We start from the raw sequence: 12,173 nt of genomic DNA on the forward strand, positions 1-12,173 counted from the left end.
TTGGTGGGGACTATCATAGTGACTACCGCGTGTCCCCCTTCTTCTGATTCACTTCCTTTCATATGCAGCAATGCACTTGTCCTGTCTTTAGGCGCCCAGATTCTCAGTCCCTCCAATACAGCTGACTCCTTAGAGCCTTTTCAGGTCCAGATTGGGTGGGGTAAATCCCATAAGGGATTTTTCTCACCCTCACCTCTTGGACCCTCCTTCTACTCCCACTATCTGCAGGCCTTGGTGCGTCCATTTGCTCCTGATGTCAAAAGAATTAGGATGAACCTTCCTAAGTTAGCTATCATCATTTTGTGCATGAAGTACATCGAATCTGTTGCCAAGTTTTCATTAAATTTTAAAAACTTTAGTCATACAATGTCTTTTGATGCTTCTTTATTTTTCTTCTTGTTTCATCTAGGAAAATACATTTTTAGTATTGTGTTTAATTAAAAGCACAGCTTATGCTACTTCATTTAAAATTTTTTCCCTGTTTTTCTTTTCTTCTATTGGAACTGCTGCATAAGGTTCAGTGGTTCATAAGGGCTCATTGGGAATCAGTCTTAGCTGAGAGATACCAGAGCTTCTAAATAGAAGACTTTCAATGGTCTTTGGTGTAAGACACCAAATATAATAGCCAGCACCTTTCATTTTGTTTTGTTTTGTCTTGTTTTGTTTTGGGGCCACACCATCTGTACTTAGGGCTGTTCAGGGAACTACACTGGGAATCAAACCTAGGTTGGCCTTGTGCAAAGCAAGGTTCTTTCCCATTGTGCTATCTCTCAGGCCAACTAATCCCTTCTCAGATATCTTTAATAGAAGGGCCAGAGAGGTGATTCATTGGTTTAAGCATGTGGTTTGTTGTCCAGGTTTGATCCCAAGTACTACACAGTTGCCTAAGTATTCCCTCAAAGGAACCCCCTAAGCTCAGAGCTGATAGTAGTTCCCGCGTACTACAAAGTGTACTTACCTGGCCCCAAAGCCAAATAAACAAATCTGTAATACACAGAAATTTGTATCATCCTATTTTCATTTAAAAAAAAAAAACATAGTAGGGAAATGTTTACTATGGGCAGATATTTAGTTCTTAGATTCCAAAATTAATTTTATTGCTTTCCATTATTAAATGGGAAATAGATGTGATAGATTTGAAGTCCTCCTGTGATGAGAAAATTATCTCTGATTTCTCAGCTTTCCTTTTCTTCTAGCCCGCGCTCAGGTATGTGCTGTATGCCTTGGTCGCCTTTGTGGGCTTTGTGACCCACTACGTGCTGCCTCAGGTCAGGAAGCAGCTCCCGTGGCACTGCTTCTCTCACCCTCTGCTCAAGACGCTCGAGTACAATCAATATGAAGTGCGAAGTAAGTGGCTTAGTAGTACTTCAGCATTCCGAGGAGCTTTTCTTTTCCTTTTGTGTTTGTTGACAGATACAATTAAATTTCAGTAAACACGATACTTTGACTTGGGTTTCATGTACTTTGGTTTGAAGCTGTTAAGAGTTAAACTTCTATTTCCTGTGGAGGCATAAATGTCACTGCTCTAATGCCAGCTTTCCACTGGGTGAACCTTCATCTTTCTCTCCTTTACTGACCATTACTGACCTCTAATTGATGAATATTTCTGTGTATGTCAGTGACTTCTCTTTCCACTCCTTATTTTTCCCCCCTTGACATCTGCAGGCAGCCCAATTCCTCTTTAAGACTTCCCTTTGAAATATTAAAGCTTAGAGGGTATATAAAGATCATTGTTCCTGTTTCGTATATAAAGATCATTGTTCCTGTTTCTACAAAAATGTTGTCCCTTGCCAGAGGAAAGTTTAGAAGAGTTGATCAAGTTGCTGGAGCGACTGTACTTGCTTGGCTTATAGCCAACCCTGCTATGATCCCTGGCATCACATGGCTCCTCCAAGCATCTCTAGGTGCAGCCCTAAAGACCCCTAAGTATTGCCAGGGTAGTTCATATAATTCCTGGCATTGCTGTCTGTCCAGCATTGTATCCTCTGGCCCTTGAATTGAAATGCAGGTGGGGCTGACTGATAATTTTGTGAAGACCCCCACCCTCCCCCAGGGCTTCCTGAGCACCACTTGGGTGGTGGAAAAAATACAAGAGAAAGCATGAAAAGACATTAAAGGCATCATCGTTTATTTGAGATTGGTGTAAAGAGATTTGTAAGCAGTAAAGGTCAATAAACTTGACAGGTTTCTTACTTATTCATTGGATTATATTGCTAGGATTGAATCACGGCCTGCCTACTCGAGGACTGTGCTCTGCCATGGAGCCACATTCAGACCCCATTTTTTTTTTAATAATATAATTTTTATTTTGGTCATATTGGCTTACATATTGTTGACAATAATATTTTAGGTATATATTTACATAAAATCAGGGGGGATTCCCATCCCTAAATTGTCCTCCCTACTCCTCCGTTTTTGTCCTACCTCCGATTTCCTCTTCCCTCACCCCCAGGGCGTCTAGAATATGTGGTCCCCTCTGTATCTAACCTACTACTTACAGACCCCATTTTTTAATTCAAACCCTGACTTATCTTTCCTATTACCAGTGTTTTTATTTTGGTTAATTGGCCCTGCAGTGTACTATAATTTTTTATTTTAGAGAAATTAGTTCTCACCTAGGTTATCCTTACTTATATAGCAAATTAAATAAGCTAACTATATTTTTCCTCAGATTTTTTTTTCTTAGTGAGTTGTATGGAGAGTGAGTGACTCCTCAGTTGTTGGAATTAACTGCTTTTCAAGAACTCCAAAGTAGTTGAAGTTTATAAACCAAACTTGACTTTACATTCTCAAAACAAGTGTCTTGAACTATTTTTAGCAAAATTGATCAAAGTATAATGGTTGGTTAGCAGTTGATCCTGGAGAGGTAGATAAACACTAATTTGTAGGAAGTACTAGCAGCATTGTCCAAATATTTTACTTAATATATACTCTGTTAAGAAGGAGAAATGACCAAAGAAATATATAACCATGGCCTATTCTTACTAGGAGAGAAATAATCTAGACCAGGTGTCTCCAAACTCAATTTACCTGGGGGCCGCAGGAGGCAAAGTTGGGGTGATCCTTGAGTTCAAAGTTAGTAGTAAGCCTTGAACATTGGGGGTGTGACCCAAACAACTAAAACAAAACAAAACAAAACAAAAAATGATTCCTCTAGGGCAGGGCCACAAAATGTTGTATGGAGGGCCACAAACGACCTGCGGGCCGCGAGTTTGAGACCCCTGGTCTAGACTGAGGTTTATTTTGATGGCAAACTTTTAGTCTGAGTTTAGAATAGAAATGATCTATTTTTTATTAATTTTTTATTTTTAATTATGAGAACAATGATGCAAAGAGGACAAGGTAAAGTTACAGTGGAAGGACAATCGCCCATAAACAGAGTTCTCCGCCTAAATATTGAACTTACAGTCAAAGAACATTCAGAAAAATAAGGCAGAACCCATGTACAATTACTTTATCCACAAGTCCCCCGATTGTAGTACATTATAACATTTCTTAGCAGTACACAAAGCAATCTAAAGCCATGGGATTTATGTGACTCCTTAAACATTGAAGGCATAGTATTTTTTTATATTTCCATGCACATGCATATTAGTTTGTTAACAAAAATGATCTATTTTGCTTAAAAACTTTAATGTACTTTATTAAAGTATATCATTCTATTTGGTTTTTATTTTAACTAAACTCTAGTCTATATATTTATACAAATTTGAGTGAACATAGTATCTCTAACTTACGCAAATACTAAGTCTTAGCAAAGTTCATTTCCCCCTGGCCTTCTACTAATTTTACCAATTGGAAGAAAAATATTTATTAGAAAACATGCTATCACAAGGTGATACAGTGTAACTAGAGAAACTTTTGAGTCTTTCATTTTGCACTGCCAGTAGTAATTTCTGAGTGCAAAGTTAGGAGTAATCCCTGAATATCCCTGGGTGTGCCCCCTCACAAAACAGAGCAAAATAAAGCTTGCCATTTATCCCAAGCACTTTCTCCGATTGTTATGCTTTTAAAATAGTAGAAAAATTATTACCAGTAATGAACAGGACTTATTTAATACATGAATTTAAAACAATAATGCTTTCATTTCTGTTCTGAGATGTTATACCTTATGTGTTATACCTTATACCTTTACATATTTTAGTATGTGAAGCATATATTCTAATAATTTGTTTCTTTTGGGGGAGGGATGGTTTCATATCATAAGCAATTATTTTTTCCAAGCCCTAGGTATAAAAATATCAAAACTGAAGGGGCCGGAGTGATAGCACAGTGGTAAGGCACTTTACTTGCATGAGGCCAACACAGGATGGACCCTGGTATCCCATATGGTCCCCTGAGCCTGCCAGGAGCGACTTCTGAGCACAGAGCCAGGAGTAACCCCTGAGCACTACTGGGTGTGACCTAAAAACAAAACAAAAAAAATCAAAACTGGAAATTATCTAAAATGTATATGTGAGTTGCAATTTTGGATGCCTCAAAAGCATAGCTGAATATTGACTGAAGTAATTAATATATGTATTTTACAACTCAACTTCATATTTACTTTTTTCATCCCATTGCTGAACTTTTTGTATAGTAGATGACATGTGATTTTCTTTATTTACACAATCTTGTTAGATGCAGCTACTATGATGTGGTTTGAGAAACTTCATGTATGGCTTCTTTTTTTGGAGAAGAATATCATCTATCCATTGGTTGTTCTCAATGAACTTAGTAGCAGTGCAGAGACAATTGCTAGTCCCAAAAAACTGGATATAGAGTAAGTACTGTACACCTCACATTTAAATTTGACTACCGGGGCTATCATGAGCAATGCCTTAGTTATTGAGCAAGTAACATAATCATTAAAAAATTCCTAGGTGCACATACTAAGATGAAAAATTCAGACCAGATTTTGTGTTTTACTTCCCTTTAGTGACAACTATTTCTGCTCCTAGCATATTATCATCACAGATAGCTTATTTTCAGTCTCATCTTATGATCTCATTTATTAAATAAATTTAAATTTTAGTACTAGATGGCTAAGTTTAGCTCTACAATCCTTGTGTAATGTATAAATTTATCTCTAGGTATATTCAGTTGTCTGTGCAGTCATTTGATAGGTCTGTCATTTATCACCATTTTCCAAAGTGGGTCTTACAGCTTCCTGGAAGGAGAGGGCCATGGGAATGATTGTGAGTTGATAACAGCCTCTAGTGCAATTGGAGAGGCACTGGCTGTTCACTTAGAAGGTAGATTTTTTTTCATGGGGGTGCTGAAAAAATTGTTTCTGAAATAGAAGGTGTAGGTTCTATAAGTTTGGAAATCTTTGTAATAGAGAACATATTAGTGGATAAAAGCATATGAATGTAGCTTCATGTGCTTATTATCATTGATTTAAAGCAGTGGACTATTGGGAAACTGGAGACCCAAATGTTAGAATTGTTACTTATGTAAATGTACAAATGTATAGATAGGTTTAAGATTCACTATGCACATTATTGGAACATCAAACATTTTTATAAATTTTAATTTATTGAAACAATTGTGATCTACAGAGTACTTCATAGTTAAATTTCAGATATATAGTGTGTCATTCCCACTTCCAGTGTCAACCTCCCTCCACCAATGGATTCAGAGAGTGCATCCTATGCCATCACCCTTTGCCCTCTGGCCTGCCAGTAAAACAAGCCCATTTAAATTTAGATTGTTTAAAATTTAAGTCCCTTGATTCTATTATTGTTGACTTTGGTTTGGATATTTAGTTCTGTCCTTATTTATTTCCCCGCCAGTGCATCCGAGACCACTTTTGGCCCTGATCCCCAGCCTTTCTTTATTCCTTTTATAACTTTATAGAAAAATGAGGGTATATGTGCTAAAACAAAGTAATCCATTCCCCAAGGTTCTGTGAAAAAGGCCAGAGCCTCTATTTTAAAGATAAATTTAAAAAAGAAAGAAGAAAAGAAGTAAAGGGTGTGTGTGTGTGTGTGTGTGTGTGTGTGTGTGTGTGTGTGTGTCAGAGTAAAAATTTTGTTTGTTTGTTTGTTTGCTTGTGGCCCACACCTAGCAATGCTCAGGGGTTACTCCTAGCTCTGCACTAAGGAATTTTACTGGTGATGCTCACAAGACCATATAGGATGCCAGGAATCCAACCTGCGTTAGCCATGTGCAAGACAAATGCCCTATCTGCCGCTCTATGTCTCCAGCCCCACAGTGTTCTATCTTGAAATGTGGTTAGCTAAGTAAATTGTTTTGGACATTTAAATTACATATGTAATACATAGATTATATATGGTAAGTTTAGTAAATTAAAAGAGGATTTCTCTGAAATTCCATTTTGTAAAGTGTTTATTTGCTTGATAGACTATGATTTCTTCATTTCATAGATTAGGTGCTTTAATGATCACCATTGCTGGTCTGAAGTTGCTGCGATCCTCCTTCAGCAGTCCTACATATCAGTATGTCACAGTCATTTTCACTGTGCTCTTTTTCAAAATTGACTATGAAGCTTTCTCAGAGACCATGCTACTGGATCTATTCTTCATGTCCATTCTCTTCAACAAGGTGACTTACCCAAAAGGAATTTCCTTATCTGTGACAGTATCTCTCTGTATGTAATACACTACTTTAGTGAGATGTATGCTTGCCTTTTATTCTTTTCATCTCCTTTTAAATAGCATCTTTCATCAGCAATCTAGTTATTTAGGAAAGTACTTAAATTCTTTAACAATGTTTGTCAACCATGATCAGTAAAAGATGCATTTCTTGCTATGTCTAGGGAGATAAGATTAAATTATATGGAAAAATTAAGCAACACCAATAAGAGTATAATATTAAAATATATATAATCTTTCAAAAGGTAGTGTGGTTTTGAATGATTGTAGAAATCTAGATGCTAATGTTTGAGTTGGGTGCTAGTACTTGAATTGGTTTTGAATGATTTTTAGAAATACTTGAATTGGGCTGGATAGGTAGATGAAGGATATAACTAAGTGCTGAAGGTGGTTGAATTTAGGAGTAGCAAGGCTATGTGGGAGTTATCAGAAGTGGGCATGGTGGTGAACTGGACAGGATGCTCTCAAGTTTGCAGATTATGTCCAAAACCTGTTAGCCACCTACAAGGTAGATGCTTTTTTATTTCTTGTACAAATGTGATAGCTTCCCAACCAAGAACAGTGTTTCGGACCTACCTTTCTGTAACAACTTAAGCTGTACGATCAAATTTACAATCAAAGAGCTTAGGTTTCAGATTAACAATGACAACATACAAAGGATTTTTACATGTATTATCCCATTTGATAGGTGACAGAGCTGAAGCAAATGAGCAGCTATGAAACACAACGAATGCCCAATTTTAGGAAGGTTAGCCAACTTAGCCAAGAGAGAACCTAAAGATATAGAGTGTAAGAGTTTGTAATGATAATGTCAATGTGTAGAGGGTAATTGAGAGATGCTGGGAAGAATATCAGTTCATCTGAACAAGGCTTTAGTTCCAACTTTGAAGTATTGTGGTATCTCTAAAATATTGCGATATTTTATTATTTATTATTATTTGCTAAGTAATTCATACAAATGTTATCACTTAGATTCTTTTTTCTAGTGAGCATGGTTAGCCAAAAAGGGGACCCAGAAAGTTAGAGAACTGTTTGAATAAAGAATAATGAAGTTTCTCACCAATTTAAATATTTAGGTTGTAAATGTGTTGCAACTTATTATATTGTTTGAAAAAAGTAATAGTTGAAGTAAGTATAAGCTAATAAGTCCTTGAAATAGTGTCATTCTCCTTAATTTTGATTAGTTTGGATTCTCTTAAGACTTTGATTTATTAGGCAGATGTTTTTTTGAGAACTGTTTTGTTCTAGAACTTTTTTTTTTTTTTTTGGTTTTTGGGCCACACCCGGCAGTGCTCAGGGGTTACTCCTGGCTGTCTGCTCAGAAATAGCTCCTGGCAGGCACGGGGGACCATATGGGGCACCGGGATTCGAACCAACCACCTTTGGTCCTGGATCGGCTGCTTGCAAGGCAAACACCGCTGTGCTATCTCTCCGGGCCCTAGAACTTTTCTAAATCAAGCTACTGCAATAAAGATAAAAAAAATTCTGCATTTGTGCATTTGCATTTTGTATGATTGCTTATAAAGATCATAACAGTGACAATGAGCAAGTGGTTATTAAAAAGATCTCTTTAGAAACATTATTTTAAAATATCCCTTCAAGGTGCATCAATTCACTAACCTTTCTATAAAAACTTCTCTTAATATATTAAAAAAATATATACCCACTAGCCACTTACCTATCTAATTTCATATCATTTTCTTCATTATTACATTTAAATGTTGCTGCAGTGTATTTCACATTTAGAGTCTGGTTTCCTAAATGCAGCGTTTCTGCCTTTAAGCAGTCATGATGGGATATTGGTAGCGCTCCTGCCTACTTCTTTTACTTGTTGTTGTCCTGATTAGATCAGTGCGCATAATTGTGCCTCATGGCAAAGAAGACAAGCCTTCATCTACATGTTGTAATTGAGTGAAGCTGTGATTTCTTTGTTAAATTGGAAGTTAAGCAGAGTCTTTGCAAATCAGCTAAATGACTCAAAGATGAAGTACTTAGTGTCTGAATCATGATTCAGAATTAGAACCTCTTGCTTTTAACAAGATCCTGTGATCTGTTTGGAGATTGGAGCCTCCATTGCCTAGCATAGAGACAGTCTGGGGTAAACACTGTAGTTCTATTTCCGTGCTGAGGACAAGTTTTGTAACGAAAAATATCTTAATGTAAATAGGATTAAAATGTATTATGTAATTGGCTGTGATATTTGATCAGATACTTAATAAACTACTGAATTCTTAGGCAATAGGCATTGAGAAAGTGAAAGGTCTTTAAACCCTGCTTTGCTACTTTCATACTACTTTTGACAGTGCTTTTAAAATATACTGTTTACAAAGCATGAAAATTTGAAGTATGTTTGAGAATAAAAGTGTATTTGCATTACTTAATTTTATAAATGTCTAGCTTAAAGGTATGGAAAATAGCTTAAACATGTTTCTGTGTAGTAATAATATGATAGGTAGAGAGCATAGAATTTTTAAAAATTCAGCCAGGTGTTCTTACTCAGAAATCTATACGGTGTTCGGTTTTTTTTTCTTTTTTTTTTGATTTTTCGGGCCACACCCGTTTGATGCTCAGGGGTTACTCCTGGCTAAGCGCTCAGAAATTGCCCCTGGCATGGGGGGACCATATGGGATGCCGGGGGATCGAACCGAGGTCCTTCCTTGGCTAGCGCTTGCAAGGCAGACACCTTACCTCTAGCGCCACCTCGCTGGTCCCTCTATACGGTGTTTTTGTTGTTGATATATATTCTCATTTTATGCACATGCAAATAATTGCAATTACATTTCCTTGTAATGAAAATTTTAATTTTAGAGGTCTTTTGTCTTCTAGTCTAGTTTTTGGGTGATGTATTCTTACTGATTGTTCTATTTTCCTCCTACAGCTTTGGGAACTCCTTTATAAATTACAATTTGTGTATACCTACATTGCTCCATGGCAGATTACATGGGGTTCTGCTTTCCATGCTTTTGCTCAGCCCTTTGCAGTGCCACGTATCCTTTTACTTAAATTTTTGTAAGAATGGACAGGCATATTCTGATGATTGTTGATTTGTAAAAATACCTTTTGGGAGTGTTGAGCCACACTTGGTGGCATTCAGGTTACTCCTGACTCTATACTAGAAATCTCTCCTGGCAGACTCGGGGGAACCGCCTGGGATGCTGGGGATCAAACCCAGGTCAGCCACATACAAGACAAATGCCCTGCCTGCTGTTCTATATCACTCCAGCCCCTAAAATAGGTTTTCATAGGGTTAGAATGTGTTAATGTATTTTATATGAAAAATTACCAAAAATTAGTAATCTTGGGGCTGGAGAAATAGTCAAGCAGGAATAGCACTTGTCTTGCACAGAATCAACCTAGGTTCAATTCCTTTCACTCCATATAGTCTTCCAGACATCTCCAATAGTGATCTCTGAGTGTATAGTCAAGAGTAAGCCTTGAGCACTGTTAGGTGTAGCCCAAAAACTTTTAAAATAATTCAGTCTTTTGAGTCATACTTATATTGATTTTTTATTATCTAGCTTGTTAAGGTTAAGCCATAGATAACCTACACTTGAGAAAAGTGTTTTGGTTTTGAAATCTTAACCAGTTGTGCTCAGGACTCACTCCTAGCAGTACACCAGGGGCTATCTGCAGTACCAGGAATTGATCCCAAAGTTGACTATATCAGGCAAAAATATTAAGCCTCCTAATACTATCTCTGGTTCACAAAAAGGTTTAAGGTTATGTAGCAAAGTAAAATGAATAGAATGTAGAAATAATTTATATGAATAAAGATACAAAATATAATTGTTTGTCATGATGATACTTAGATTTCTATGTCCAAGATTTTTATTTTCCCGTTCTATATAATCATGATTACAATTAGACACATGTTCAAAATTTTTATTTCTAAAATTTCTATATAATTTTTCTTTTCTCTCCAATGTTAATTGAGACACTTGATTTACAATACTGTTTATGAGAGTTTTATGCATATAGTGTTCCAACACCAAACCTCCCACCAGAGTGTCTCAGGTTCCTTCTCTTCTGGTCCCTGGCTCCCCCCCCCCCCCACTCTTGGTCCACCTTGTTCTATAGAACACCTCTCTTAGATTGTTGCCTTTTTCATTTGTCACTGCTTTACCATATTTCTTTATATCTTACATTTTGAGAGAGATCATTCTTTATCTGTTCCTCTCCTGACAGATTTCACTCAGAATTCTTCTTTCTAGTTCCACTTTTATGGCTGAAAATTGCATAATTTCATCTTTTCTTATTGTTGAATAATATTCAATTCTGTTTTCTACCATGAGTTCTTTATCCAGTCATTTATTCTGGGTCACTTGGGTGTCCATGACTTTTTAAGACCAGGATGTGGCACTTGCAAGACCTGGATTTCATTAACTATACACACACGCTTATACACAAACACACACTTTAAATAAGTAAAGGCTTGGAGCTGAAGTGATACCACAGCAGGTAGGACTTTTTGCCTTGCATGCAGCTATCCTGGGTTTGATTCCTAGCATCCTATCTGGTCCCCCAAGCCTGCCAGGAGTGATTTCTAAGTGTAAAGCCAGGAGTTACTCCTGAGCATTGCCAGGTGTGGCTCCAAAACCATAAATGAATGAATAAGTACATAAGTAAGTAAAGGCTAGTGGCCATGTAATATTAAGCTATAGATTTTTTATTCTATAATTTTTAGTTTTAGCTTTCCGGAACATTAAACTCAAGTGGCTCCACCCAAGTGTGGTTAATGCCACCCAAGTGTGGTTAATGGACTTTTGCTCAAATACATGTTAGCAAATACCTGTTTGACTTATTCCACACGAACGTCCATTTGCTCTTTAGCTACAGCCTTCTCTTTATTCCTCCGATGACCTTGTATTTAAACACTCATTATCGCAATATGTTTGTGTGACGTATTTGTGCCTGTGTGCACCAGTGTGGCTGGGCAAGCACTGAGATGAATGCTATGACCCTTAACCAGCTTCCAATAGATTCAGCCATGTTGTTTGTCCAGGCTGCTGTATCAGCTTTCTTTTCTACTCCACTGAACCCTTTTTTGGGAAGTGCAATTTTCATCACTTCATATGTTCGGCCTGTGAAATTCTGGGAGAGAGACTATAAGTGAGTAAGATGAAAGATTTGGATGCCAATTTTTATATTTCTTGGGAAATTATTGACAGTATTATTCTGAGTAGCTGATGGTTATACATTTTTGCAATGTTTTGCTGAAATTTTATGATTTTATAAAAATATTTTATAAAATTTGAATATTTTATAAAATTAGAAGTCTCAAAAATTTAATTCTATTTTCTATTCATTTTCTCTGTTCCTAAGATATTTTAAATATTATTTTAGATGCAATTTTTTTACTTTAATGCTGTCTTACAATTGTTTTATATTAATAGTACTATGAAATTTTATCCTGTGAAATGTTATCCTAGGATATGTCATATCCTAATATATGTCATTAATATAGTTTCTCACTGTTTCTCACTGTTTTCTTAGAAATAGCTGTTTTAGAACTAAATGTTTTATATGTTCTTTCTGTTTTATGACCATCTTTGTATATCTTTTTGTACATCTTTGTAC

General features: G+C 36.5%; 1 protein-coding gene across 1 annotated transcript in view; it reads left to right on the top strand.

Annotated features, from left to right (window-relative positions):
- The window catches only part of PCNX1 (pecanex 1), a 171,527-nt gene that overhangs the window by 133,436 nt on the left and 25,918 nt on the right, over positions 1 to 12,173 (top strand). The window contains exons 20-24 of the mRNA XM_049770285.1: positions 1,197 to 1,347; positions 4,621 to 4,762; positions 6,369 to 6,546; positions 9,475 to 9,583; positions 11,576 to 11,705. Of these exons, the coding sequence (XP_049626242.1) occupies positions 1,197 to 1,347; positions 4,621 to 4,762; positions 6,369 to 6,546; positions 9,475 to 9,583; positions 11,576 to 11,705 (710 nt within the window). The remainder of the gene's footprint in view (positions 1 to 1,196; positions 1,348 to 4,620; positions 4,763 to 6,368; positions 6,547 to 9,474; positions 9,584 to 11,575; positions 11,706 to 12,173) is intronic.

Source organism: Suncus etruscus, chromosome 3, assembly GCF_024139225.1.
Source record: "Suncus etruscus isolate mSunEtr1 chromosome 3, mSunEtr1.pri.cur, whole genome shotgun sequence".
Lineage (NCBI taxonomy): Eukaryota > Metazoa > Chordata > Mammalia > Eulipotyphla > Soricidae > Suncus > Suncus etruscus.